Source organism: Dipodomys merriami, unplaced genomic scaffold (assembly GCF_024711535.1).
Source record: "Dipodomys merriami isolate MVZ:Mamm:240054 unplaced genomic scaffold, mDipMer1.0.p SCAF_68, whole genome shotgun sequence".
NCBI lineage: Eukaryota > Metazoa > Chordata > Mammalia > Rodentia > Heteromyidae > Dipodomys > Dipodomys merriami.
This window is the reverse complement of record NW_027206268.1, coordinates 2,140,944-2,168,761: the sequence shown is the minus strand read 5'-3', so window position 1 is coordinate 2,168,761 and position 27,818 is coordinate 2,140,944. Positions and strand designations below refer to the sequence as shown.

Below are 27,818 nucleotides of genomic sequence, written 5' to 3'. Positions count from 1 at the left end.
GGCGCAGGCGCGGGCCGCAGCCGCCGGAGCTGCAGGCAGGGGAGGAAGGTGGGGGACCTGAGTAGCTCCCCGCCCTCCCCACCACCTCACAGCCCGGTCCCTGCACCCCCCATCCCCTGAGCACGCCAAAGCGTGCACCCCGTCATCATCGGGGAGCTGGTGCAGCTCTCCCCCAACACACACACACACACACACACACACACACACCCCGGCTGCAGCTTCCTTCCCTCCTCCCTCCTCTTCCTCCTCCCTCTCCTCCTCCACCGCCGCTGCTGCCACCATCGGACACGCAGCAGCTAGCCAGTCAGCGGCAGCCGCAGGCCGGGGCAGCCCTGGACGCAGACGCAGCCCTTCTCTCTCAAGCTTCTGCAACACCGGCCTCCTCCTCCTCCTCCTCCTCCTCCTCCTCCCCTCACCCTCCTCCTCCCCTTACCCTCCTCCTCCTCCTCCTCTCCCGGCACCATGTCTGCAGGGGGAGATTTTGGGAACCCACTGAGAAAATTCAAGTTGGTGTTCCTGGGGGAACAGAGCGGTAAGTACCTGGCTCTTTGATTTATCATTATTATTCATGATGATGATGATGATGATGATTGGGGGAGTTCTTGGCTCTGAGACTTCCCCCCCCACACCCGTCTTCTTGGTTGGCCCACATTATCCGAACCCCATTGGGGAAACCCCCTTTCTCCCCTCCCCTCCCTCAATCTCCATGCTGGTGAAGGGGAAAAAAATTAAATTAAAAAAGCCCTTCCACACCCGGCCCGCAGGGGAGGACTGGGGTGGGGCTGAGGGGGGGAGGAGGGGGGACCTAGGGTGAGGACCCAGTGGGGAGAGGGGGAGATGCTGGGATCAAGGGTGGAGGAGGGTGGTCTGGGGTATGGGGGGGCAGGTGCATGGGGTGGGCCCCGAGGGTGGAGGCTGGGGGGGGGAGGATGCTCCGGGCCTCCAGAAGGCCCCCCAGGGATGGCTGGCACTGCGGCATAGGCTGCAGGAAGACAGCATGGGGGGGTGTCTGGATGCCGGCGTTGGGGAGAGGGGGCTGCACCCCCTCCTCCTTTGGGAGACACCTGGGATCCCACCACCCTAGAAGAAGGCTTCTTGCTGGGAAGGCAGGTGAAAGGGCATGCACAGCAGGCCGGAGATCCTATGGCTGCTGCTGGTGGATGGGGAGAGGGGGGAGATAGGAAAAATCAACCCACACCTGTCCATTCTGAAAATGGAGAGACCGCAGGCCGCAGGGCGGAGCAGAGAGCCAGCCCAGCTCCCCCGGCTTAACATCCCACTGGGCCAAAGGTTCTAGAACACTCCTCCACACCCTGCCCTTGTCCAGAACACTAGGTTCTATGAGTCTTGGCAGGGAGGGGTTCCCCATTCCCACCCGCCCCCCCCATCCCAGCCAGCCAGGGGCACTGGGGAGACACTGCTCAGGAAGGTCCTGGAAGAGAGAAAGGCCTAGATGACACGCCCTGCTCCCCCCACCTCCAGAGAGAGCAGCAGGGGATGCTGCTCAACACCCCCCCCACCTCCCAGCTCCCCACCCTCCCCACTGGGGGGAGGGGGAGGGCAGGTCTCTGTGGCAGCCAGCCAGAGAGCCAAGGGGGAGATGAAGGGGGAGGGAGGCGGGAGGGAGAGGGGGCAGGCTGGGCTCTGAGCCTCTCCGCTGGTGGAGATAGGCCCGTCCTTGGTGGACAGATCCCCCGGCTCTAGATCTACAGACAGATCCCATGCAGCTGGTTGGGCAGGGAAGAGAGCCTGTAGAGAGGACCGGTGAGCTGGGGGGCAGGGGTGGGGGATGGGGTGCTGCTGAGTCTGTGCTCTGGCTTGTGGGGCTGTGGAGGTCACATGACCGCCTCCCCGGCTAGGGATGCTTGTTACCTGTGATGGGGGCTGGGAGCCTGGCTCCAGGAGGGGAACACCCTAACACCCTGACCCCCAGAGATGGACCCATCCAGGGGACACGTCCCCTCAAGATCGATCCAGCCAGCTAGCCAGCCCTCCTTGTCTTTAAGACTCTTGATTATTATAATTATTATTATTATTACTCCTTCGTACTGTGTCTGGATGGGGTTTGAGTGTGTTTCCGTGTTCACTAGGAACTTGAAGACCCCAGGCAGTGTGTTCATAACCTTGATCGCTCCAATTTGCTCCGTTTTGGTGATGGAAAACTCAGGGTTCTCTTAGAACTTCTGCTGAGGCCCAAGGACCACTGCGGGGTGTGTATGTGGGGGGGAGGAACCACAGACAGGAGCCATGAAACACCCCCTGCCCCCACCCCGCCCGCCTTGCTTGCTCAAGAGGCCGGAGGGAGCCCCCCCAGGGAAGGCCCAGGGCTCCCCTAGATGCTCAGGGTAAGTCTTCAATGCTCGGGCCCAAGCGTCTCCTGTTTCCAGGCAACCATTTTCCATCCCCCCTCCCCGTGTCCTTGGGATTAAGATGACCTTGAGCCTGGAGAAGACAGGAGTGAAGGAGCCGTGCATAGCCAGGGATGGACGGGGTTGGTCCAGGGCTTTGCCCTGGGTGAGATTCGATCAGGTCGCTTCCAGTGGAGTTTCCTTGAATGGCTCCCTTCTACTTGTACTCGGTGGGCTGTGTGCCTTAGGTTTCGAATGGAGCCTTTAGGGGTGCTGGATTAGGTAGAGGACACCCCTGAGTCTGGTGGGAGGAGATGGGCCCTTGATACTGTCTATTCCACCTTGCACACGCTCAGTTGAACCTCTCTAGGTTCTGGGGAGAGCCGGGGTGTCTGCAGCCTTGTGGGGGAGAGGTGGAGGGAGCTCTCCTTTTCTTTTTCTTTTTTGCCAGTTCTGGGACTTGAACTCAGGGCCCAGGCATGTCCCTGAGCTCCTTTCGCTCAAGGCAAGCGCTCTACCACCTGAGCCACAGCACCACTTCCGGCTTTTTTTTTTTCTCTGTGTACATGGTATACTGAGGAATAGAACCCAGGGCTTTATGTGTGTGTGGCAAAGCGCTCTACCACTGAGCCACCTTCCCAGCCCTTTGCTTTTCTTATGCGATCTCTGAGGTCTTTTGCCTCCATACCCAGGGACTTGGGTCATCTGGGCTCAGCGAAGCCTTCTAGAGCCTTCTAGAGCCAATAAGGGCTCGAGTCCTCTTCCAGGAAATGGCCTTCCCTTTTTTTTCCTTTGCCTAGACATCTGTCTAGGCCAGTGGGAAAAGGCAGCTGAATTCTGACCAGGGGCTGTTCTCGTTGATCCGGGTGAAGAAGAAGGCCACTTGGATGGGCAAAGATGGCAGGAAGCCATGGCAGAGAGGACACGCCTCCCGGCCTGTGGTATATAGGTTGACAGTCATAGCCTGGCCTAGGGCTGGAGTTGGGGTGGGATGTTGTAGCTCCAGAGGCATGAATGAATCTCTGGGTAGCAGGTGGGGGGCTGTAATGGTCCTGCGGGTATCTCTGTGGCTCTCCGGGTCTCATGGTGGTGGCGGTGCTGGGTCCCAAGCCGGCTGCCCTTGATCGGCGTACAGAGCAGGTTATCAATGGAAGAGAATGGGCCTGTCAGATACACACCTTCCTCCTGAGACATAATGGCTGTCCGGGGTATGAAAGGCGGGGCAGGACCATGCTTGGTGCTCTTCGGATCTCTGCCTACCTTTCCCTTCCCTTCCCTGAGATAATGAGGCAGGGGTCTGTAAGAGCTGTGTAAGAGTCGTGTAGCGGTGACCCCCTGGCAGCAGCTGGCAGCTGGGTTGCTCATTCATTTAGTTCCGGTCTCGCTTCCTGCCTCTCCCTCCCTCCTCTATTTTTATTCCATCTCTTGAGTGTGTCTTTGGCCCTCGCATTCCTTCTGCCCCATTGGGGAGCACCAGATGTTTGTGGATGTCATAACAATGGAGAGCTGGGAGAAGCGGAGAGTACCGATGGTCAGCTGGGAGCTGGTGGCTAGGATCTCTTTGCCTGTCTTTGGGGCAGGTGCCAGGAGGTGATCCTGTGGACAGCAGACTGCTTCTCCTCCTCATTGGCTGAACTCTTGCAAGGACACGCCCCCTTCCTCCCCTCCCCTCCCCAAGAGAACCTCATTTGTCCTTCTGTTATGGTGGCTCTTAGGGGTCTGGTTGGCTGTGGATGAGTAGGAGCTCTCTCTCTCTCTCTCTCTCTCTCTCTCTCTCTCTCTCTCTCTCTCTCTCTCTCTCTCTCTCTCTCTCTCTCTCTGTCTCTTTCTCTGATGGTCCTGAGCTTGAACTCTGGGCCCGGGTGCTGTCCTTGAGCTCTTCAGCTCAAGGCCAGTGAGCACTCTACCACTTGAGCCACAGCACCACTTCTGGTTTTCTGCTGGTTCATTGGAGATCAGAGTCTCACAGACTTTCCTGTCCTGGGCTGGCTTTGAACCATGGTCCTCAGATCCCAGCCTCCTGAGTAGCTAAGATGACAGGTGTGGGCTACCAGCGCCCAGATCCACTGAATAATCTTGATTTGAAAACTATGACATTTTCCTAAAGATGTGAGATTTGCTGATGGCCTCTCTGTCGATTACAAGGAAAAGGGCAGATTCCTCCATCCTGGCACCTGCTACTTTCCCACGCCTTGAAAATTCTCTTTTTTTGGGGGGGGGGAGGGGCTTGAACTCAGGGCCTGGGCACTGTCCCTGAACTTCTTTTGCTCAAGGCTAGCGTTCTACCACTGGGGCCATAGCTCCACTTCCAGCTTTTTCTGTATATGTGGCACAGAGGAGTCTAACCCAGGGCTTCATGCATGCGAGGTGAGCACTCTACCACTGAGCCACCTTCCCAGCCCTGAAGGTTCTTATCATGGATACTTGAGAATCTTTTTCAGAGGACTGGATTGTTCAGCTTTGTTCATTACCGGGGCACTGTTCATGTCCAAGATCCTGAAACTCATAGCTATCTCCCTCTCTCCATAACTCTAAAGATGTCACCAGAGGTGAGCAGGGAGAGATTAGTTCTTGTCAGAACTTTGGAGTAAAGCGTCAAGCTACTTTGTGCCTCAGTTTCTCTCTCTTGCTTTCTCCCCCAATTTTTCCGCCTTCCACTGTGGTTAGCTTGAGATGGGGGCGACCTAGACGTTGGATACAGAACCAGAATCTTTGCTTTTCATACGTATATGAGTATATCCATATATGTGTATGGGAGCCGGGCACTGGTGGCTCACGTCTGTCATCCCAGCTACTCAGGAGGCTGAGATCTGAGGATCATGGTTTGAAGCCAGCCCAGGCAGGAAAGTCTATGAGGCTCTTATCTCCAATTAATTACTGAAAAGCTGGAAGTAGAGCTGTGGCTCAAGTGGTAGAGCACTGATCTCAGGAATGGCGCCTGGGTCCTGAGTTCAAGCTCTGGGTCCTGAAAAAAAAACAGGGGGAGGGGGGTAATAGGAGTGTTGCACAGACTAAAAATGAGTGTGCTGGTCCGTTTTCTGTTACTATAAGGAAATACCTGAAGCAGGCTAGCTTTATAAAGGAAAAGAAAGGATTATTTAACCTGTTCTGGGAGAATCAAGGTAGGGTGCTGGGATTGTCTCCATTCTGGGGAGGACCTCGTGACAGATGACTAATGTCGTCACAGTGAAAGGAACCATTTTGGAAGCCAGTAGCCACATTACAGATCCAGGAAGTAACAGATACTGGGGTCCCATTAAACACTTTCAAGGGCACACCCAAAATTGTTCTAAGAATCTCTTCCTGGATCCCACTGGGCTGTTAACCCTTTCCTTTACCACCACCCCCCCAGCCTGTGTCAAAGCACATACAAGTCACAGAGGCGAAAATTAACTCACATGTAGCATGCGAGAAAAATGGCGGCGTGATGGCATGACTCACATCTGGGATCCTGGTTGCACTGGAGGCTTAGATGGGAGGCTAGCCGTTTGAAGAGTTCAATCCCCACGACAAAGAAAGAAAGGAAGGAAGGAAGGAAGGAAGGAAGGAAGGAAGGAAGGAAGGAAGGAAGGAAGGAAGGAAGGGAAGGAAGGAAGGGAAGGAAGGAAGGAAGGAAAGAAAGAGAGGAAGGAAGGAAGGAAGGAAGGAAGGAAGGAAGGAAGGAAGGAAGGAAGGAAGAAAGGAAGGAAGGAAGGAAGGAAGGAAGGAAGATATAAGGACAGAGCTCCCCTCTAAACCCCTCCATTTATAATGAACCCTGTTATGATTCACAAAATAACCCCTTCGCCCCTGTAACAGCCACAAAATCAGCCCATGAGTTTGTGTGTTTGTTTGTTTCCTTATGGTGGGCTGTGTGGTCTCTATAGAAAGGATTTAGAGGAGTTGTTGGATGGGATTATTCAGGAAGGTGAGGCAAGTCTGGGTAGAACAGTTAAAAAAAAAAAAAAAAGTCCAGGAACATAATGGTTGTGGTTGGGCAGGGGGGAATGGAGGGAGGGCAAGAAGGAAGGAAGAGAGAGAGAAAAAAGTCACCCACACCGCCTGGCTGATGGGCAGCTCTTTTGTTACAGTCTAGAAAGACATGCAGCCGTGGGAAATAGGGCTACAGGCCGGGCCTAGAGACTTAAAGCCCCAAGGGGACTGGGGGATGATTAGTCCTGTCTTTGTTTCCTGGAAGCCAGGGAAAGAAAGATGAAGAAATCACTTCTAAGAGCTCCTCGCAAGGTCTTTATTATCTCTTAGAGCTCTAGCTCTTACATTCTGGCCCTTATTTCTAGATCACTTTTTGCCCTAAATGAAATAGGATCTTGAAGAAAGGGAGGAAAAAAAAAAGAGTACAAATTTTTATCATTTTTTTAGAACGTGATTTTTTTTTCTTTTTCAGTAGAAAAGCATATTTATCCTGATCGCTTGGTAACGGGCGGGGGGACGGCAGTGGAAACCCCCAGGGAACTGTACCACGTGTTTTGGGCCTGCCCAAACAAACCCCGTGTCCCCAAAGGGGGGACAGGCTCAAGGGACAGGCTTAGGTCCTGGTGGCTGAAGATAATAGCACACTTCTGAGAATGAAATCAAGCCCTTTAAAAAGTTGCTTCTCATAAAGGCATAAAAAGGGCTCATAGACTGGGTGCCAGTGGCTCACGCCTGTCATCCCAGCTACTGAGGGAGGCTGAGATCTGAGGATCACCATTCAAAGCCAGTCTGGGGGAAGGAAAGTCCATGAGACGCGTTTATCTCCAGTGAACCACCAAGAACTCTGAGAGTGGAGCTGAGGCTCAAAGGGTAGAGTGGTAACCTTGAGGAAAAAAACTCAGGGACAGCACCCAGGCCCTGAGTTCAAGATCCAGGCCCAAACACCAAAAGCAAAAAGAAAGGGGGCCCTGCAGAAGTTAGGGTAGAAATTGCAGCAGTAGAGTACAAGACTCTGGGTGGGATTCCTAGCACTATGAAAAAGGAAAGAGAAGACAGAGGAAGGGGAGGAAGAGGTAGGTACTGGGAACTTGCTCCTATAATCCTAGGTACTTGGGAGGCAGCGATCTGGAGAATGACAGTTCAAAGCCAGCCCAGACAGGGAAAAAACAAATCTGTGAAACTCTGTCTCTAAGATAACCAGTGAAAAGTCAGACCGGAGGCATGGCTGAAGTGGTCAGAGTCCCAGTTAAGTAAGCCGAGGAAACACAAGACCCAAGAATGAGGAGGAGTGGATGGAGGGAACTCAGATCTCTTGGGCATCTGACCTGCTGGGGCTCAGGGAATGTCCTGGAAGCTCTTAGATGAAAAACAACCTGCAAGATCCCAACGTGGGGTGGGTTGGTGAGACCTTTGGGAAGGAGGAGAGCCTGGCTGTCTGGGTTAGGAGTCGATGCTGGCATGGCATATCATTCTTTGTTTTTTGTTTTTGTCAGTTGTGGGGCTTGAACTCAGGGCCTGGGCGCTGTCCCTCAGCTCAAGGCAAGCACTCCACCACTTGAGCCACGGTTTTCTGAATGGTTCATGGGAGATTAGAGTCTCAAGGACGTTCCTGCTGGGCTGGCTTTGAACCCAGATCCTCAGATCTCAGCCTCCTGAGTAGCTAGGATGACAGGCGTGAGCCACCGGCGCCCGACTCACTAGTTCTATAATTCCACACTGGCTTCCATACCCACCCCATGACACATCCAGCGTGGAGACCCAGATGGGTGTTTGTGCACTGGAGAGATCAGATCTCTGGCCCGTCATTTCCCATTTCCCCGGAATGGATGCCTCCTCCATCCGCCCTCCTGGAGAACATTCCTGGCCCAATGACACCTTGTGCTGAGCCCCCCAACCACCACCCCCCTTCCCTAGCCCTAATGTCCCCCCCCCCCGAAGCGGGCTGGTGCCTCTCTCTCTCCCCCGATGTGTGCTTGACCTTGGTTGCCAGGCAACAAGGACAGGCCTGTCCTGCACTTCCTGTTCCCAGGAGGTGTTTCTTCTACCGGGACTGGACCTTAGATGTGGGGAACAGGGCAGGCCACAGCTCCCCACCCCCCCACCTCCCACCCCGGGGATGGGGGAGGGGAAGGGCTGCAAGGAAGACCCAAGAGGAGTGTGCAGTGTCTCCCCTTCACCCCCTCCCCAGACCAGCACCTACCCTAATCCTCTCACCATGCCCAGTCTCCTGTGTGCGTGGCTTCTGCCCCAGCTAACCTTGGCCCCCCCCCATTTGTTTTGTGTGTGTGTGGATTAGAGGTGCACATTTCTTCTGCTGTCATGACCTTGGTAGGGGCTGGTTCCCCCACATGGCTGGTGGTAAGAGCTCTAATGCTTGTGGCTTTCTTTGTTCATGGAGTGATGACAGGAATCTGCTCTCTCTCCACCTTGGAGTGGGGAGCGAAGTCTAGGTGTGTGTGTGTGTGTGTGTGTGTGTGTGTGTGTGCGCGCGCGCGCACGCGCGCGCACGCGCGTGCACGCACATGCTGGTGCTTGAACTCAGGACCTAGATGCTGTCCCTTAGCTTTTTCTTTATCTTTTTTTCTTTTTCTTTTTTTTTTTTTTTTTGTCAGTCGTGGGTCTTGGACTCGCCCTGGGCACTGTCCCTCAGCTCTTCAGCTCAAGGTGAGCACTCTACCATTTGAGCCACAGCGCCACTTCTGGTTTTCTGAGTGGTTCATTGGAGATCAGAGTCTCATGGATTTTCCTTACCAGGCTGGCTTTGAACTGTGATCCTCAGATCTCAGCCTCCTGAGTAGCTAGGATGATGGGAGTGAGCCACCGGCACCCGGCTCCTTGTTTATTTCTGCACTAAAGGGACAGCACCAGGAGTACATGGGAGAAGCTTGGCTGGGGGTGGGGTGAAGCAGGAGAGGGAGGATGTCCATAGGTTCCTCTGTCTCCAGGCTGCCCAGGCCCCCTTCTTACCATTGCCCCTCAGACTGTCTGTGGGCTTTGGTAGTTTCAGGGAGGCAGCCAAGAAATCTTATTTTAAGCCTGGGCACTGGTGGCTCACATCTGTCATTCTAGCTACTCAGGAGGCTGAGATCTGAGGATCAAGATTGGAAGCCAACTCCAGGGCAAGAAAACCCTTGTGAGACTCTGATCTCCAATCAACTACTCAGAAAATAATAATAATAATAATAATAATAATAATAATAATAATAATAATAATAATAATAATAATAATAAGCCAGAAATGGTGCTGCAGCTCAAGCAGTAGAATGTCAGCCTTGAGCCGCTCAGGGACAGCGCCCAGACCCCTGAGTTCAAGCCCCAGGACTGGCACAGAAAAAGAAAGAATGGAAGAAAGAAAGAAATCTTACTTTAGTTCTTTTCTGAGTAGAGAAAAAGCATCCAAGAAGAGGACTTGGCTTTAGAGAGGAACCGATCTCAAATTATTATTTTATTTTTAGGCTGTTCATGGGCTCTGGGACATCTCTTCTCCTGACTCTGATTTTTATTCATTCATCAACCTTCCTGTCTTCCACAAAGCACCGTGCACACTGATGCATGTGCTAGTGGTGACCGGAAGCATCTTGGTGTGCTACCTGGTGGTATGGCGGCTAAGAGGCCCATGCCTGGCAGGATGTCCGGGTTTCTAGAACAAGGGCTGTGGGCCCATTGGCTCGTCCAAGGCCCCCCCTTGGACTTGGAGTGACTTAGGAAACACAAGTCATGTCCCTCACCGCTCGGTCCACTCAGGACTGTTCCCCACTCTTCTTCTTCTGTTCCTGAAGCATTGGAAGCTCAGACCACCCGTGTTGGTTACATGGTCCAACGTCCATGCTGGTTGGCTGGTTGGCTGTCTGGCTGGTTGAGCCAAAACTTCCCTATCGGCTTAAATAAGCATGGACACCCAACCTTGTCAATAAACCAGCTGGTAGCCTGGTGTTTAACAGGTGTGGCTTCCTCTTCTATAAGGTGGATGTATTCACTGTGGATTCGTGCGTGGATGAGACTGGACTCCTTGGGTCTGGCTAGAGTTTGGAAGGAGAGAGGAGGGGAGGGCAAGGAGAGGAGGGAAGGGAAGGGCAAGGAAGAGGGAGGGGAGGAGAGAGGAGCGGAGAGGAGACTAACTAGATGCCAGAGCTCACACCTGTAATCACAGGTCCAGAGGATCACAGTTGGAGGCCAATGCAGGTGGAAAAGTCTGTGAGACTCCCATTTCCAATTAATCAGCCAAAAGCAGGGCTGGAAGAGCAGCTCAAGTGATAAGAAAGCCAGATGAGCAAGCTCAAAGTCCTGAGTTCAATCCCAGAGAGAGAGAGAGAGAGAGAGAAAGGGAATTCTTGCTCACTTACCCTGACTGAGACCACCTCTCCTAATGTCCATCATTCCTTTGTAGAGCCATGTTTCCATCTGGCATCAGGTCTCATCTTCCAAAGAATTTCCTGGAACATTTCTTGTCCTGGGGGTCTCCCGGTGATGTACTCGGTTAGCTCTGGCATGTTAGATAAAGTCTTTATTTTGCCTTTGTATTTAAAAGATGTCTTTGGATATCAGATTCTAAATTAACCATCTTTTTTTGTTTGACTTTTAGTCCATGGCAGATATTGCTTCTCTCTCTGTCTCTCTGTCTCTGTCTCTCTCTGTCTGTCTGTCTGTCTCTCCCTCTCTGCACACATAAGTGCTGAGGGTTGAACCCAGGGCCTGTAGTATCGTATAAGTGTATCTACCACTGAACTACCCTTCCATTGTCTCCTTGCTTCCATTATTTCAGAAAAGAATCTGCTGTTCTCATTTCCCCCTGCTCTTTCTCCCCCCCTCCCCCCCAACCTCTTTTTCTCTATTTCTTTCTTCACCTTGGTCTTTTTTTTCCACTGGCTACCTTTACGATTCTTCTCTTGTGCACCAAGTTTCTCTTTATCACAATTTGGCTTCGTTTCCCTTTGATCTGTGAGTTGATCATTTTCCTTGTATTTTTTTTTTCCAAACTTTTTTCCTCCTTCCACCTCTCCCTTCATCCTTCAAGGACGGCATGTACACGTGTGGCAGGCCACTTGACATTACCCTGCAGCTCACTGAAGTTCTGATCATTTATTTTATTCGCAGTGTGTTTTGTTTCAGATAGATTTTTTAAAATTCCAATTGCCGTTGTTGGCAAATTCACTGATCTTTTTCTTCCACTGAGTCTAATCATCTCTGACATTATGTAATTTTCACCTCTGGGAGTTTGATTTGAGTCTTTAAAAACATATTCCACATCTCTGTTTAACTTTTTGGACATGTGGAATGTGGTTATGATAATGACTTCGTAATGTCTTTATCTGCTATTTCTAACATATGTGTCAGTTGGCGTTTAGTTTCAGCTGATTGATTTTTTCCCCTCTACTTTATGGTTCTTTTTTTTTTTCATTGCTTCTTTTTTTTTTTTTCTTTTTTGTGCCAGTCCTGGGGCTTGAACTCACAGCCTGGGTGCTGCCCCTGAGCTTCTTTTGCAAAAGGCTAGCACTCTACCACTTGAGCCACAGCGCCACTTTCAGCCTTTTTTTTTTTTTTTTTTTTTTTTGGAAAGGCATGTATGATTCATTGGAGATAAGAGTCTCGTGGACTTTCCTGCCCAGGCAGTCTTGGAATCCTCACAGCTCAGACTCCTGAATAGCTAGGATGACAGGCGTGAGCCACCGGCACCTGGCTTTTCTTTGCTTCTTTGAATGCTCAGTAATTTTGTTGGTGGTAGTAATCATAGGGCCTAAACTCTAGGCCTGGGCACTGTCCCTCAGCTCTTCAGCTCAAGGCGAGCACTCTACCACTTGAGCCACAGCTCCATGTCCAGCTTTTTCTGCTTATGTGGTTCTGAGGAATTGAACCCAGGGCCTCAGGCATGTGAGGCAAGCACTCTACCACTGAGCCACCTTCCCAGCCTTTTTTTTTTTTTTAATTGAGGGATAACTATTGTGCAATTTACGATGTGATACATACCGGGTAGCTTTCTATTCCTCTCCTAAGTATTCTAAAGATTCATTAGAATACTTAGAGGCCTCAGAGCTATATTCAGTGTGCAGGTAATTGTAACACATGCTGCCTTCTTGTCCATCTGAGAATTCCCTGTGTCTCCCGTGAGTGACGGAGCATCATCCCACTTGGGCTGGTGGAGACAGATGCTGTTTCTAGCTTTGTGTGAATGCCACCTTTGGGTTTCTCTGGTCTGTCTGGGTGGTCATTCACCCATCCACCGAGTGTCCTCACGTACTCGGCCTCCCAGTGCTGGACACTTGAGAGACATTCAGAGTCATTGCTCTCTCTCTCTCTCTCTCTCTCTCTCTCTCTGGGCATCTCCCTCCCCTCCAGCAATTGGGTCTCATGTCCCAATTGTACTCTGAGCTGCTTTGTTTCCTCCAGACCCTCAGCCCCATTCTCCTCAGCTTCGATGATCCTCTGGATTCTACCTACTCCTCCCAACAGCCAGTTGTGGCGGGGCGGGGGGGGGGGGGGGCTCATCTCATTTGTCACTGCTGCTCTGAGGTCATTACTATCTGATGCCCAGTGGCTTGAGAATCGTTGTTCTGGGTAACTATTTTCTTTTCCTATCTTTTGATTGTTATCAAGTGAGAGGATAAATCCTGTCCCTCGGTCACTCCATCTCAACTGGAGGCTAAATCCTTAGGGGCCTTGACTTCTCTTGTGTCCATTTGTTTGTAAAGACACCGAGCGGTGGAGCTCGGGAACTCTGAGCGTCCATGTGAGCAGCTGTTGCTGGGAGACTGAAGGTCATCCAGTTGATGATATAAGCGTATAGATTTCCTATATCTGGTGGCACATGGTTTCTGAACTCAAGACCTTTCTTTTTTCTTTTATTTTTTACTTTTTGTAGAATTTTCTACTGTCCCACTCTTAATGAGCCTCTTAGTATCTCGTTGTAGTCAGTGGTATAGTTTTGTTGTTGTCGTCGGTCGTGAGGCTTGAACTCTGGGCCTGGGCGCTGTCCCTCAGCTCTTCAGCTCAAGACCAGCCCTCTACCACTTGAGCTACAGCGCCACTTCCGGTTTTCTAGTGGTTCATTGGAGATAAAGAGTCTCACAGACTTTCCTGCCTGGGCTGGCTTTGAACTGTGATCCTCAGATCTCAGTCTCCTGGGTAGCTAGGAATATAGGCGTGAGGCACTGGCCCAGCAATTAGTGGTGTAGTTCTTTATCTCAGGAACACAGGGACGTTCCCTCAGCCTAGGTCTTGTTTTTGAGGTGCCCACTGTGGACAGGAAGAGGAAGCAGTGTGGGTACAGTACCATAAGTTACTTTGAGAGGAGGGAGGTGTGTGTGAGTGTGTGTGTGTGTGTGTGTGTATGTACCTTTAATTGTAGTGCATTGTTGTCACCATCCTATTATACTTTTAGTTATCATCATCATCGTTATTATTATTTTAGAGCAAAGAGAATCCTCTGTATTGTTGTGACTGACTTAAAGGGAAAAAAAACTTGCTTCTCACTGGGCGCTGGTGGCTCACACCTGTCATCCTAGCTACTCAGGAGGCTGAGATCTGAGGATTGTGGTTCAAAGCCAGCCCCAGGCAGGAAAGTCCGTGAGACTCTTCTCTCCAATGAACCACCAGAAAACCAGAAATGGAACTGTGGCTCAAAATGGTAGAGTTCTTGCCTTGAGCCAAAGAGCTAAGTGACGGTGACCAGGCCCTGAGTTCAAGCCTCAGAACCGGCAAAAACAAAAAACAAACCACCAAAACCAAAAATAGGCTTCTCATATTTTCGAATACAATGGCTGCTTCTTTTTTAAAAATTTAAGTAGTTGTATACGGGGGTTTGAATTCCACAAGACAGATTATGAGTTCGATAGGTCTTGATCGATGTCACCCCTCCCAGCGCTCCTCCTCAGCTTTGGGCCAGTATTCTCTTCTTAGCTTATCTAACCTTTAGGTCTGCAAACAAGAGAGGCCTGCCTATCACTGCCCAGCTGGTTAGAGCAGGCAGTGACAGAGTTGGGGGGGGGGGATGAGAGGAATGAATGGGACAGTCGTTCACAAAGGGAGATCTTGGAAAGTTGGAGAACCAACAGTCTCCATCGTCTAGGATGGGTCAGGGGTGTGTGTGTAGGGCAGGGGGGGATGCACTTTCTATGCTGGGTATCGACAGGTACTAAAGCCAAAATCTTCCTCAGGGTGGCATCAGTGTAGAACCTAAAGGAGGCAGGAGTTACATCTCTCTGGGCCCACTAACCTTAGTTGCCGCCTATAAGCTGCCCAGGGGCTGGCATGTGTGTGGTTTAAATAGTAGAGCACCTGCCTAATGTATGCCAGGCCCTGAGTGCAATCCTTAAGTTGGACAGGGAAAATAAAACAAGCTATAGGGGAGGCCCCTATATTGGGTAGGGGGTGGGGTGGGTGTTGAATCTCCCTAAACAGTGTGTGTGTGTGTGTGTGTGTGTGTGAGAGAGAGAGGGGGGGGGGAGAGGGAGAGGGAGAGAGAGAGATGGGGAAAATTAGAAAGGATTGGGAAGCTGTTCGGTGTTTTAGATAGCTACTCTATTGTGATCCTGTTTTAAGCAATTATGTGGCCAAATCTTATTTTCCTGAATCACAGATAATCCTTCTTTGCTGGGAGGGAATGGGACGTGGTTAACTGCACATAAGTCTCATAGACTTTCCTACCCTGGCTGGCTTGGAACCGCGATTCTCAGATCTCAGCCTCCCGAGTAAGCTAGGATGATAGGCACCCAGCTTCTATGTCTTTGACTCTTGGCTCTTGGCTCCCCTGGTTTGCAAGGCCCCAAAGCAAATTGAGATGGCTGTGCAGGTAGGGAAACAGATGGTTCTCTGGGACCTCATGGGTTTGCTTCGGGCTGAGGGGGACCAAGAGCAAGTGTGGCTGAGTAGGGATGAATCACAGGGTCCTGAGAGCTCATGGGGTTGTGAGGAAGGAAGGGCATGCAGGCTGTACCTGGGGCTTCGGGGAAGGGAAGGGAAGCTAGGAGTTAAGCATGAGGTAATACAGGCTTATAGCGACTGTGCACATGGTAGGTCTACAGCACACATTAGGTCTACATCTTTTTGTTGCTGATGGTGGTGGTTGGTGGTGGGACTTGAAACTCAAGGCCTGAGCACCATCCCTGAGCATTTTTTGCCCAAAGCTAGCGCTCTACCACTTTGAGCCACAACGCCATTTCCTGTTTTCTGAGTGGTTCATTGGAGATCAGAGTCTCACGGGCTTTCCTGCCCAGGCTGGCTTTGAACCACGATCCTCAGAGCTCAGCCTCCTGAGTAGCTGGGATGACGGGCGTGAGCCACTGGCTCCCGGCTTCTTGCATCTACTTTCTGAAGGTGCGAACCCCCCCCCCCACCTCCAGAAAATAAAAACGAGAGGTAGGCCATGGAGTGAGTCTAGGAAGGGAAACTGAGGCTGGATTTCTAATCCCCCCGCCAACCCCTGTCTACCCCAGTCGCCATGGAGCTTCGATGATATTATCTGGCCCTTCCTGTGTTTCCCGGGGGAGGGGGGGGATTCTTGGATGCCTTGCGTCATCTCAGGTACCTGCTGCCATCTTTGATCATCTATGGTTGAAGCTGGGGGCGGGGGGCTGCTGTGATGCTGATAGGAGGATTATTTCAGATTCCCCATCTCTGGCTTCTTTCTTGCTCTCTCTGTCATCCAAAGGGACAGTGCTGGACTGAAGGTCCACCGCCCATCAGCGGCAGGTTCAAGGTCTCCCAACCTCCCCTACCGTCAACCTCTCTTCTTCCAAGCATGCGGGCAGGAGTTGCTGACTCTGTAGCCTTGCTCAGAAGCCAGGCTTGCGGGATTCACTGGGCCTGTGCCCACCAATCAGCAGGGCCCAATGAAGAGGGGAGAGGGGCTCCCCACTGATGCCCAAAGTCCTGGGCCAGCCCTGCCCACACCTGGACGGCTCTCTCTCTTCCTTCCTCACCCCTGTGCCCCAGCCTGTCTGTCTAGCTTCGCTGGGTCCCCAAGTAAGGTTCTCTCTGGCAGAGGGAATTAACACACTTAATTAAAGTGCCCAATGAAGAGCTTTTTTTGACTAGTTCTTAATTACCGTCGGAGTCTTTAGGGGGACAGTTGGAAATGGGATTTTTTTTTTTTACATATTCATTCAGCCGGCAGCCAATCAGCTAGGCTCTGGGAATGACTGTCAGGAAGGAAGGGGTTGGGGTTTTCTTCGCCAGGCGCTCACGCCTGTCATCCCAGCTACTCAGGAGGCTGCCATCTGGAGACTGAGCTGCCCTGGCTGGGCCAGTCCCTGGGATTATTAGGCTGCAGTTGGAGACGGGGAGAAGCAGATCTGCAGGCCAGAGGTGGCGTCTAGCTGAGAGGAGGCTGGGTACCCAGAGGAGGCTGGTAAAGGGCGTAGACTCCACCCCCACCCCCGCTGCTCCCCCCCAGGTGAGACTCCTGTATACTGGCAGGTTGGGAAAGGATTAAAGGAAGCAAATAAAAGAATGTGCTTTAGGGAAAGTAAGCTTAGCCTTTTTTTTTTTCACCCGTGAGACTGGATGATTATTGGAAATAAGCTTTTTTTGTTTTGTTTTTGTTTTTCCTGGACACAACACTGGTGTTTATTCTGTGGTCTGCTCACTCTAAAGACGGCTTTTTAGCCGGGCCCTGGTGGCTCACCCCTGTCATCCTAGCTACTCGGGAGGCTGAGAACAGAGGATCACAGTTTGAGGCCACAGGGCAAGAAAGTCCACAAGAATCCCACTTGGGTGGGGGTAGAGGAGATCTCTCCACCATCGCCAGGCCCGTTGTCTCCAGTTACTCCTGATGAACATTTTTTTCTGTTGTTGTCGGTCACGGGGCTTGAACTCAAGGCCTAGGCGCTGTCCCCAAGACTCTTTTTGCTCCAGGTGAGCACTCTACCACTTGAGCCACAGCGCCACATCCAGCTCTTTCTGTGTATGTGGTATACTGAGGAATCGAACCCAGGGCTTCAGGCATGCAAGGTGAGCGTTGTACCGCTGAGCCACCTTCCCAGCCCCTTTCCCCCCTCTTTTGCTTGGGACTGGTCTCAAACTAGCATCTTTTTACCTAGGCCACTCACATAGCTGGAGGACCCCTGGGAGCCGCTTAGCTTTTGTTGTTAAAGGATTTCGAGAGCTTTTTTGGTCTTGAACTGCAGTCCTTCCGGTCTGATCTCCGTCTCCTGAGTTGGCTGGGATTAAAGGCCTACACCACCACACTCGACCTTCCTAGTCACTGGCTCTGAGTCCTCATGCGGAATTTTGTCACTGGATCGGGGAAGATGTGGATTTGGGTGTTGGGAATTCACAGGGACTGTAGGAAGTCTTCTCAGTGGCGGCCTGACACCTGGGCTGGAACTCCTTCAACCCACCTGACAGGAACCTGGCCTTAAGGCTCCTTCCTGGGTGGGTTTAGGGGAGGGAGGGGAGGTATTAGTATTTTCTCCAGATTATTCCCCCCATCATGCCTGTTTTCCTCCAACGCAGTGTTTTCAGCAGACCTCCGACTGTTGAACCACTCACCCACACCCGCACTGAGACAAACTCTCTTCTTGTTTTGCAGTCGGGAAGACATCTCTGATCACGAGGTTCATGTATGACAGCTTTGACAACACATACCAGGTGCGGTTCTGGGTTCAGGGCTGGAAAGGGGAGGGGGCTTACCCTTCATCCTGCCCAAACCCACAGAAGCTTCCTAAGGCAACTGCTGGCTTCTCTCCAGGGCCGTTTAAGTCGATCTCAGACTGGGATGAACCCTGATTCCTGGGGGGTGTCATTTGGCTTTGAAAATAAAAGCTTCCTCTGGAGTACGGGCCCCCAGGCTGACCAAAGGAAGTCTTTGTCTAGAGAGAAACACAGAAGATAGAAAGCGAATGCCGGACTGGGCAGGTGGCTCAATGGTAGAGTGCTTGCCTAGCATGGAAGCCCTAGGTTCGATTCCTCAGCGCCACATAAGCAGAAAAAACCAGAAGTGGCGCTGTGGCTCAAGTGGTAGAGTGCTCGCCTTGAGCTGAAGAGCTGAGGGACAGCGCCCAGGCCCGGAGTTCAAGCCCCACGACCTATCAAAAAATCAAAACTTGGAGGGTCTTGGCTAGTTGGTGTGCTTGGCACTAGTGGGCAAAACCCCTTCGAAATCCTGCCCCCCATTCTCATCTCCAGTGTCCCCCTTGGCTTCCCGCCCCCCCTCCTCTGCTTGTTCAAGTACAGATGGCTGTACCAGCCTCTGTTCATGGCACGGTGGCACTGGCTGGCACATTCCTCCATCTTGGTTGTCCAGTTTTCTCCAGGCCTAGATCAGACATCACCCTGAGCCCCGAGAACCTGCGGGGCTCTATCAGGATTCCCCACCCTCCCTGCCCCGGGGCTTCCACTCAGAGCTGGGCTCGGGCGTGGCTGGGGTCCGGAACACCTGGCATCCCTGGCTGTACAGGGTCTGGCCACCGTGAAACCACAGATGGTCCCCGTGGAGCCGGAAATGCTCGGCTTCTGTGTCTTCCCTGCCACCAGCAGACTGAGAGACCTCGTGTCACAGTCAGAGTGGAGAAAACCCAGAGAAAGAGCTGCCCCCACCCCCACTGCCGGCTCATCTCCCCCTTTCATGATCATTTTTATTTTTGGCTGTCAGCCGGTAGACATCCTTGAAACGCTGGAAGATGGTAATGAGCGCGGGAAGCTGGGTTCCCGGGCTGAGCGCCGGCACCAGCAGCTCGCTTTAATGAACTCTCTGGAGATGGAGAGGAGGGGATGTGTTGGTGTTCATTTTTGTTTTTCTTCGCAAGGCACACCGAGGTGTATGGGAAGTAGGCAAGAATCCCTCCCCCTTCCCCTCAGGGCTTGACGGGGGTGAACGTTACCTGTTACTCCCCACATCCTATCCATTGTGGCAGAAACAGCCCTTGTTCTTGTTGTTGTGTTTGTCGGTCGTGGGTCTTGAACTCTGGGCCTGGGCGCTCTCCTTCAGCTCTTCAGCTCAAGGCCAGCGCTCTACCACTGGAGCCACAACCACTTCCAGCTTTCTGAGTGGTTCACTGGAGATAGGAGTCTGATGGGCTTTCCTGCCTGGGCTGGCTTTGAACTGTGATCCTCAGATCTCAACCTCCTGAGTAGCTAGGATGACAGGTGTGAGCCACCACGCTCAGCTTCAGCTCAGATTTCATCGGCAGAGGCACCCAGACATTTCCTGGAATGGAGTTTTCCCTCCCTTCCCTCTGTCCTTCCCTTCCTCCCTCCTTCCCACCCTTTCTCCCCTTTCCTCTCTCTTCTTCCCTACTTCTCTCCCTCCCTTCCACTCTCTCTGTCCTTCTCTCTCACCTTCCCTTCCTCCCTTTCTTCCTTCTCTCTGTGTGTCTCTGACTCTAGCCCTCCCTTCCCCTCTACTCATTCTGGATTGGATGTTTGACCAGTGGCTCACGCCTGTAATCCTAGCTACTCAGGAGCCTGAGATCTGAGGATCCCGATTCAAAGCCAGCCTGGGGCAGGAAAGTCCCTGAGACTCTTCTCTCGTTTTAACCACTCCAAAACTGGAAGTGGCGCTGTGGCTCAAGCGGTAGAGCTGAAGAGCTGAGGGACAGCGCCCAAGCCCAGAGTTCAAGCCCCACAACCTTGAAGTTCATGTCTGGCGTCCTCCTTCTCCCCCAAAGTCTGTTTTTGCAAAGGGAATAAAATGGCCGCTACCCTGTATCCTCTCCAGCAGATCCGGGTACCTCCTGAGATGCCCTGGTCTCTGTCTACACTGCACTTTCCTTTCAGCCTGGTGTGAGCGTAAATTTCAGACTCTATTTAAACCAAACAGGGATAGAAGGAGTGGGGGGGAGGGGCTCAAGGAGGAGATAGCAGTGCATCTGGCTAGCAAGTACAAGGCCCTGAGTTCAAATCCCTGGTCTAGCCCCCCGGTACTTCCCAAACCAAACCACAGCAGCACAGCAACAGCAAAACAACCCAGGAACCCTTATTTATTTATTTATTATTTGATTTTATTTTTGGTTGACCATGGGGCTTGAACTCTGGGCCTGGGCGCTGTCCCTGCGCTCTTCAGCTCAAGGCGAGCGCTCTACCACTTGAACCACAGCGCCACTTCCATTTTCCTGGTGGTTCATGGGAGAGAAGAGTCTCACGGACTCTCCTGCTCCCAGCTGGCTTTGAACCGTGATGCTCAGATCTCAGCCTCCTGAGTAGCTAGGATGACAGGCGTGAGCCGCCGGTGTCCGGCTAGGAACCCTTATTTTTACCGTTTGAAAAGTGTTACATTTGCCTCCGTTGATCATTCAGATCCACCGCCGCCACCGCCGCCGGGGAAATTAAAAGGCAATTGATAAATACATGGCGAAATGAACATTCTAGAAGTCAGGTCCCTGAGCTGTTGGCCTGGAGAGCCGGCATCCCCCTCCCCCCTCCCCGCCAAGGGCACATTACCTTGCCACTGCTCACAAGGACACAGCTGGTCCAGTGTGTTTCCCAGACACCCTGCCCTTCACCCCCTCCCACCAGGAGACTCTCTCTCACTTGTCAGTCGGCATCCCTAAGTGTTGCTGGCTCCATTAGCATGCTCATTTGCATGCTCATTTGCATGAATGAGGGTGGTGGGCCGGGAGAAGGCCGCAGCGCTGGAACAGTAGGCTCATTGTGAAGGGGCTTGAGGTACCCAGCTGCTCTGGCCACTTAGGGATGCTTCCTCCGTCCCCGATCCCAGTGTCGTGGCCAAGGCTTCCTTTTGCTTCCTTTCCCTTCCCTTCCCATCATTCATGCAGACGACCGTACTGATTTCCCCGGCAGACTTTGTTATTGTATCTTGTCAGCATGTGGATGCAAGAAAATAAGTAAATAAATACTAACGCAGCCGGGCGTCGGTGGCTCACGCCTGTGCGTCCATCCTAGCTACTCGGGAGGCTGAGATCTGAGGATCGAGGTTCGAAGCCAGTTCAGGCAGGGCGAGTCTTGTGAGACTTTGAGCTCCAATAAACTACTCAGAAAAAAAAAAAAAAAGCCAGAACTTGTATGGTGGCCCACGTGGTACAGCAAAAGAAGCTCAGGCCTGGAGTTCAAGCCCCAGGACTAGCAAAAATCAAAGAACTCTTTCAGCTGGGTTCTGGGGGCTACTGACTGTTATCCTCGCTACTCAGAAGACTGCGATCCAGACCAAAACAGTTTAGAAAACTTCCACCTCTCATGTAACCAGCAAAAAGCTGGGCTGGAGGTGTGGCTCAAGTGGTAGAGCACCAGCTGTGAGTAAGCCAAAAAAAAAAAAAATATCAAGTGAGTTCAAGCTGGGTTATATAAGACCCTGCTGAGGATTCTGGTCACATATGTGGAATGGTGCATAGAATCTGCATCTGGGACATGGGGTGGGGTTGGGGGGGTTCCCCTGCTGTTGCCGGAGCTTTCTCCCCTGAGCAACAAGAGACCCCGATTTCATGGCCGACCGACCGTGCCATGCCTCTTCCCTCACAGGCCACCATTGGGATCGACTTCTTGTCAAAAACCATGTACTTGGAGGATCGTACGGTGAGCACCCCCATCTCAGCATGGGGAGGATGGAGGGGGCAAGGGAGGGTCCCTTGGGGTTCCTCCCCAAAGAACCTTGAGCTGGGTAACCTGAGAGAGAGAGAGAGCCCATGCTCCAAATCTGGAACTACAGCCAGTTCATGGTGGTGGTACCAGCATCACAGACGGCTTGTGATGTCCTCCTAGTCCCCCACTGCTGCTGGCTGGGAGCCCCCCACCCCGGCTGACACCCCCTCCCCTCTCCCTCGCCCTGCAGGTCCGTCTGCAGCTCTGGGACACAGCCGGCCAGGAGAGATTCCGCAGCCTGATTCCCAGCTACATCCGGGACTCCACGGTGGCCGTGGTGGTGTATGACATCACAAGTGAGTGACGGTCTGTATGGCAGATGGATGGTGTCCAGGAGGGGGCAGGCTGGGCCCCTGTGTGTGTGTGTGTGTGTGTGTGTGTGTGTGTGTGTGTGTGTGTGTGTGTGTGTGCGTGCATGCAGCGATCACTACCATGCATGACTTTGCAAGTGTGTGTGTGAGACTCTCACCCTCCCCTCCCCCCGCCCCAGAAGGCAGCTGAGCCCCCAAAGGGCTGTCCAAGCCTGCAGAGAAAGAGCCGGAGATGACCCCACCCACCCAGGCCTGGCCAGCCCCGTCTCGCTCACGCCCTGTCCCTCTCCCCTCCCACCTCCAGATCTCAATTCCTTCCAGCAAACCTCCAAGTGGATCGATGACGTCAGGACGGAGCGGGGCAGTGACGTCATCATCATGCTCGTGGGCAACAAGACCGACCTGGCCGACAAGAGGTAAGCGCCGGATGCCGGGGGTCTAGGGGATTGCAGGGACCCGGATGTTGTTTTCCTTACTTTTCTCCTGGCCGTGCGGCCTGCCTGCCTGCCTGGCCCTGTGCTAGGTACCGCATAAGCTCCCTGACAGGCGGGAGCTTCTAAGCAGGTACCTCCAGCGAAACACCCGTGCAGACAGAATCTGCAGCGTGTACAGCTCCAACCTCCAGCCTGGCCCGTGGCCCCCCCCCCACCCTCCCGGCTGTGTGTGGCTGTGTCCTCTGCACAGCTGACCTCTGGCCCAGGCCAGCTTGTGCTCCTGTGACCCTAACTGGGGTATATAAAATGACAGATGGCAGCCCGGCACCCGTGGCTCATGCCTGTCATCCCAGCTACTCAGGAGGCTGAGATCTGAGGATCATAGTTCAAAGCCAGCCCGGGCAAGGAACGTCTGTGAGACTCTGATCTCCAATAAACCGCTCAGAAAACTGCAAGTGGTGCTGTGGCTCAAGTGGTAGAGCATTTGCCTTGAGCTGAAGAGCTGAGGGACGGCGCCCAGGCCCTGAGTTCAAGCCCCACAACTGACCAGAGAGAGAGAGAGAGAGAGAGAGAGAGAGAGAGAGAGAGAGAGAGAAACCTGGGAAAGGCAGGCAGCTGAGGATCTCGGGAAGAGGAGAAAGAGAAGGAGGAGGAGGGAAAGGGCCGTGAGGGGGCCCTTTGTGCCTCAGTGTCCCTTTGGTCCTGGAGAGACTATGAATGGTGCCCTGAGAGGGATTCTAGCTCCCAATGCTTCCTCTGCCTCTTCCCAAGGCCCTGCCCTTCTAGGGAACTGATCTCTCCCTTCCCTCCTCCCTCCCTCCCTCCTTCCTCTCTCCCTCCCTCCTTTCCAGGCAGATTACCATCGAGGAAGGGGAGCAGCGCGCCAAAGAGCTCAGCGTCATGTTCATTGAGACCAGCGCCAAGACCGGCTACAACGTGAAGCAGGTGAGTGGCTCAGAACTAGGGAGGGAGTTATGTGCATCGGTCACTCACCACCGGTGGCAGGGACGGGCCACGAGCTCTTGGAACAGGCAATCTCAGGATCCAGCACTGATACAAGGCAAGACAGTCTGGGCGATGTGTTCACCCACCATTTCTTTTTTTTTTCCTTTGGTTGGTCGTGGGCTTGAACTCCGGGTCTGGGCGCTGTCCCTCAGCTCTTCAGCTCAAGGCAGGCGCTCTACCCCTTGAGCCACAGTGCCACTTCCAGTTTTCTGAGCGGTTTATTGGAGATCAGAGTCTCATGGACTTTCCTGCCCCGGCTGGCTTTGAACATCGATCCTCAGTCTCAGCCTCCTGAGTAGCTAGGATGACAGGCGTGAGCCACCGGCGCTCAGCTCCCTTTTATTTCTTCTCATGCCCGGACTGTGGCTTGAACTCAGGGCCTCATGTTCTTACTTGGCTCTACCCCCTCTCCCTCACTTAAGGCTGGCGTGCTACCACTTGAACCACACACCTTCACGTGTGGGCATTTTGTTGGCAGATTGCAGCTAAGAGAATCTCACAGCCTTTTCTGCTTGGGCTGAGATCCTCGGATCTCAGCCTCCTGAGTAGTTAGCAGGTGGCTTGAGACACCAGTGCCCAGCTTCGGGTGACAAAGTTTTAAGGGACAGGTGGCTGATGGAAACCTTGTTTCCCAGCATCCTCTTTTCACCACAGGGAGGGATTCAGCCAATCAGCGTCTTGGGTGTGTACAGGGCCAATACTCAAGACCATCATAGGACCATTCAGGCTACAGCAAAGAGGCCACCAGTGGTGAGGTTGGAGAGAGGAACTGTGGGAGACTCTTACCCCAGCCCCAGCCGCAGCCGCAGGTCTGCAGAGAGAAGACTCTGAAGGGGAAACACAGAGGGACCTCACCTTATATCTTTCTGCCTTTCTCGGCAGCTCTTCCGACGTGTGGCGTCTGCTCTGCCCGGCATGGAGAACGTCCAGGAGAAAAGCAAAGAAGGAAGTATCCTTTTCCCCCTCTCTCTGGACTCGGGAGCAGAAAGGTGTGCTGGGATTATCCTGGACGCATGGGGTGGTTTGGTGCTACAAGGAGATACTCGCCCAGCCTCTACCCTGCCTTCCTTGGCCTGGTGTGGGCCTTGGCTGCCTGGTATACACACCGGGCTGGTGAGTTCTTTGATGGCAGGAAGGGGAGGGTACTTAGGGATATGAGCGTAGGGAGGAATACAGACCCTCCCCTCTTTCCTAGTGTGTGCTCCATGGGGTACAGCTTGAATCCCATCCATCTGAGGATCATGTATCAAAAGCCAGTCCAAGCAGAAAAGCCCGTGAGATTCTCTTAGCTCCAATTTTGCCAGCAAAACACCAGATGTGAAGGTGTGGCTCAAGCGGTAGCACGCCATCCTTAAGTGAGAAAGAAAAAACAAAAAGCCAAGTAAGAGCATGAGGCCCTGAGTTCAAGCCACACTTCAGGCATTAAAAAAAAAAACAATTAAAAGCCAGGCACCTGTGGCTCATGCCTGTCATCCTAGCTACTCAGGAGGCTGAGATCTGAGGATCACGGTTCAAAGCCAGCCTGGGCAGCAAAGTCTGGAAGACTTTTTATCTCCAATGAACCACCCCCTTCCCAGAAAACCAGAAGTGGTGCTGTGGCCCCCAGTGGTAAAGTACTAGCCTTGAGCAAAAAGAGCTCAGGGACAGCAGTGCCCAGGCCCTGAGTTCAAGTCCCATGACCAACAAAAAGCCAAAAACAATAGCTTAAATAGTGGAAGCCAAAGTGGAGATGGCCTTGTGGCTTCATTTGTCCCTCCGTCTGTTGTCTGTCTGTCTGATGCAGCCAGGTAGGGTCCAGACACTGGGAGAGGGGATGGAGGCTGGAGCGAGGGGACACTTCAAGCCGGCTCTAAAGGAAATAGGTCCTTCCAGCTTCTCCTACCCCCTCACTCCCAGAGTTCTCAGAGGATGCATGGTGCTAGCAGGAGACCGGGCCCAGGACTATCTGCTGCTCTGTCAGTCATAGGACTCCAGTTACGGACAAGGTAACAGTTGATCTCTCCTTAGTAGAACTGGGTTGTGTGGGAAAGGTCTTCATTGTCACTGGGCCAGGTAGGATTGTCTATGAGGTGCTTAGGGACAATGCAGGAAGCCACCCGCAAGGCCGCACAGGAAGAAAGGAAGATTGACCTCACCCAGCAGCCAGGGCCAGCCTTGATCTCCATGCCTCCTGCTCCGAACAGGAAATAGGTCGGCCAGGGTGAGTGGTGACCACTTCCTGCAGGGGTGGGGCAGGGGAGGGGGGCTCTGTCCTGCCCCCAGAAGTCAGATCAGATGCCCTCCAACCCCCGACTCCAGGGAGGCCACTACTAGCAACGCCATCTTTGTAGCGTGCCTGGAGTCTCTCCCAGCTCTGCGGGGGACCACGCATGCGCCCAGCTGACACTGTGGTTGTTGATGGCTGCTTCCAACCCGGTTATTTGGAAGATGATGCCCCCCACCCACCCACTTTCTCAGTACACAGCAAACTTGGAGGGGCAACAAAGACAGAGAGAAGCCACCAGCTACCAAAGGCTATGTTCGGTCCCAGGGACCCCTTTTCCAAACCAGGCTGCTACAGGCTGTCGCTTGGGCACTTGATGAAGTGGTTCTAAGGAGACAGGACAAGGAGGCCTTCACCCAGGGCCTGCCCAGGCAGCTGCTTCGTTGACAGAGCCTGGGACCAAAGCCAGACATTTGCATAGCCACGCCCATCATACTTCCAACCACAGGGCAATGGATTGCTTTGATGCCCCAGACATAGAGCGCCGATTGTGTGTGCCCGTGGTAGATCTGAGCTGCCAGGGGTGGAGTTGTACCCAGTGATTTTGGCACAAGAGGACCAGAGAGAGGGGATAGAGGAAGAGGGGAGGGAAGAGGTCCTAAGTGTGATCTGTGAGCCACACTAGAACCTGAGGAACCAGACAGGAGGCTCACCTTGTTTTCTTCCCATAAGAAAGGTTCATAGGCACCTTAGTGGTCGAGTGTTCGCCTAGCACGTCCGAAGTCCTGGGTTCGATTCCCCAGTACCATCTAAACAGAAAAAGCCAGAAGTGGCGCAGCGGCTCAAGCGGTAGAGCGCTAGCCTTGAGCAAAAGCTTAGGAATAGCGCCCTAGACCCTGAGTTCACAGCGGCTCAAGCCTGGTTAGTTTGGAGATGAGCTCTGGTGGCTTGCCATCCAACCCCGATTCTCTGGATCTCAGCCTCCCAAGTAGGCAGGATCACACGCGCTCACTACAGTCACCTGGTTATCACCAGCTGTGTGTCCACAGAGCTCTACATAAGCTCTACTCTAGGTGGAGAGTTTGGAAGGGGGGCAGGGGTGTGGGGGGGATGCAGGTAGTAGAAAAGAGGGTGGGGAGGTGGTGGGCTGCATCTTTCCTACTCTAGCCAAGAGTCATAGGCCTCTGGGTATTTTACTCAAGGGATACAGAGCCGGAGAGCAGCAACCCATGGGTAAGTCATCTTCCTTAGCCCCACCTCCTACAGTGATCGACATCAAGCTGGACAAACCCCAGGAGCCCCCAGCCAGCGAAGGTGGCTGTTCCTGTTAATGTAGAGTCGGAGCCCTCCTCTTCTCCCCGCCCCCTCCAACACCGCTTCCTCCAACACCACGTCCTCCAATGCCACGTGCTTGTTGTGTGGCTTCCTATTGGTTAGCTTCCTAATAGGGTGGGAAATGAGTTGGTCAAGATGGGAGGATTTTTTTCTTTCTTTCTTTTCTCTCTCTAGGAGTCAGGTGGGATGGGGAGGGAGGCTGGGTATCAGGGAATGACATCACTTTAACAAGCCGTCACTTATACAACTATTTTTTTTTGGGTTTGGTTGTAATATATTGTACTTTATTAAGATGGCCAAAAACTGTTAAAATTTAAAAAAAAAAAACAAAGAAGTTTAAATCCTGTGTATACAACTTTTTTGCCAGATGATACAAGAAAAATGTAGTCTTTTTTTTTTTATTTGAAAGATGTGCTTTTCTTCTTCTTTTCTTTTTCTTTTGTATATTTGTAAACTTCTAACCTTTTCCACGCACCTCCTTCTTCCTGTCCTCTTTCCCGTTCATTACCTTGGCCTTCCTCCCATCAACTCCAGCCTGGTAATATTTAAAAAACAACAACAAAAAACAATTAACGGAACAAATGTAATTAGGTTCTAGTCTCAGGCCATCCAGCCCTGACCGACCAGGTTACTTCTATCTCCGCATGGTCAAATGCAACATTGGTGACATGGAGACAGCTACAGAGCCCCTGAGCCAAAAGGAACAAACAGGGAACCGCTTCTGTCTCTCCTCCCCATTCCC

At 52.6% G+C, this 27,818-nt stretch overlaps 1 protein-coding gene across 1 annotated transcript; it reads left to right on the top strand.

Annotated features, from left to right (window-relative positions):
* The first annotated feature begins 36 nt into the window (after nt 1-36).
* Rab6b (RAB6B, member RAS oncogene family) lies at nt 37-27,417 on the top strand. Its single transcript, XM_070005441.1, has 8 exons — nt 37-532; nt 17,785-17,843; nt 21,669-21,722; nt 21,979-22,084; nt 22,404-22,515; nt 23,385-23,478; nt 24,421-24,487; nt 27,008-27,417. The coding sequence occupies exons 1-8, from the start codon at nt 463-465 to the stop codon at nt 27,070-27,072; spliced, it is 627 nt and encodes a 208-aa protein (XP_069861542.1). The 5' UTR covers nt 37-462; the 3' UTR covers nt 27,073-27,417.
* The last annotated feature ends 401 nt before the right edge of the window (nt 27,418-27,818 follow it).

Bases quoted from the DNA above. Each gene is read 5' to 3' on its own strand.
- Rab6b (XM_070005441.1), top strand. From the start codon at position 463: ATGTCTGCAGGGGGAGATTTTGGGAACCCACTGAGAAAATTCAAGTTG. The intron at 533-17,784 runs GTAAGTACCTGG...CTTGTTTTGCAG, and splicing joins GTTCCTGGGGGAACAGAGCG to TCGGGAAGACATCTCTGATC. The intron at 23,479-24,420 runs GTGAGTGGCTCA...CTTTCTCGGCAG, and splicing joins CCGGCTACAACGTGAAGCAG to CTCTTCCGACGTGTGGCGTC.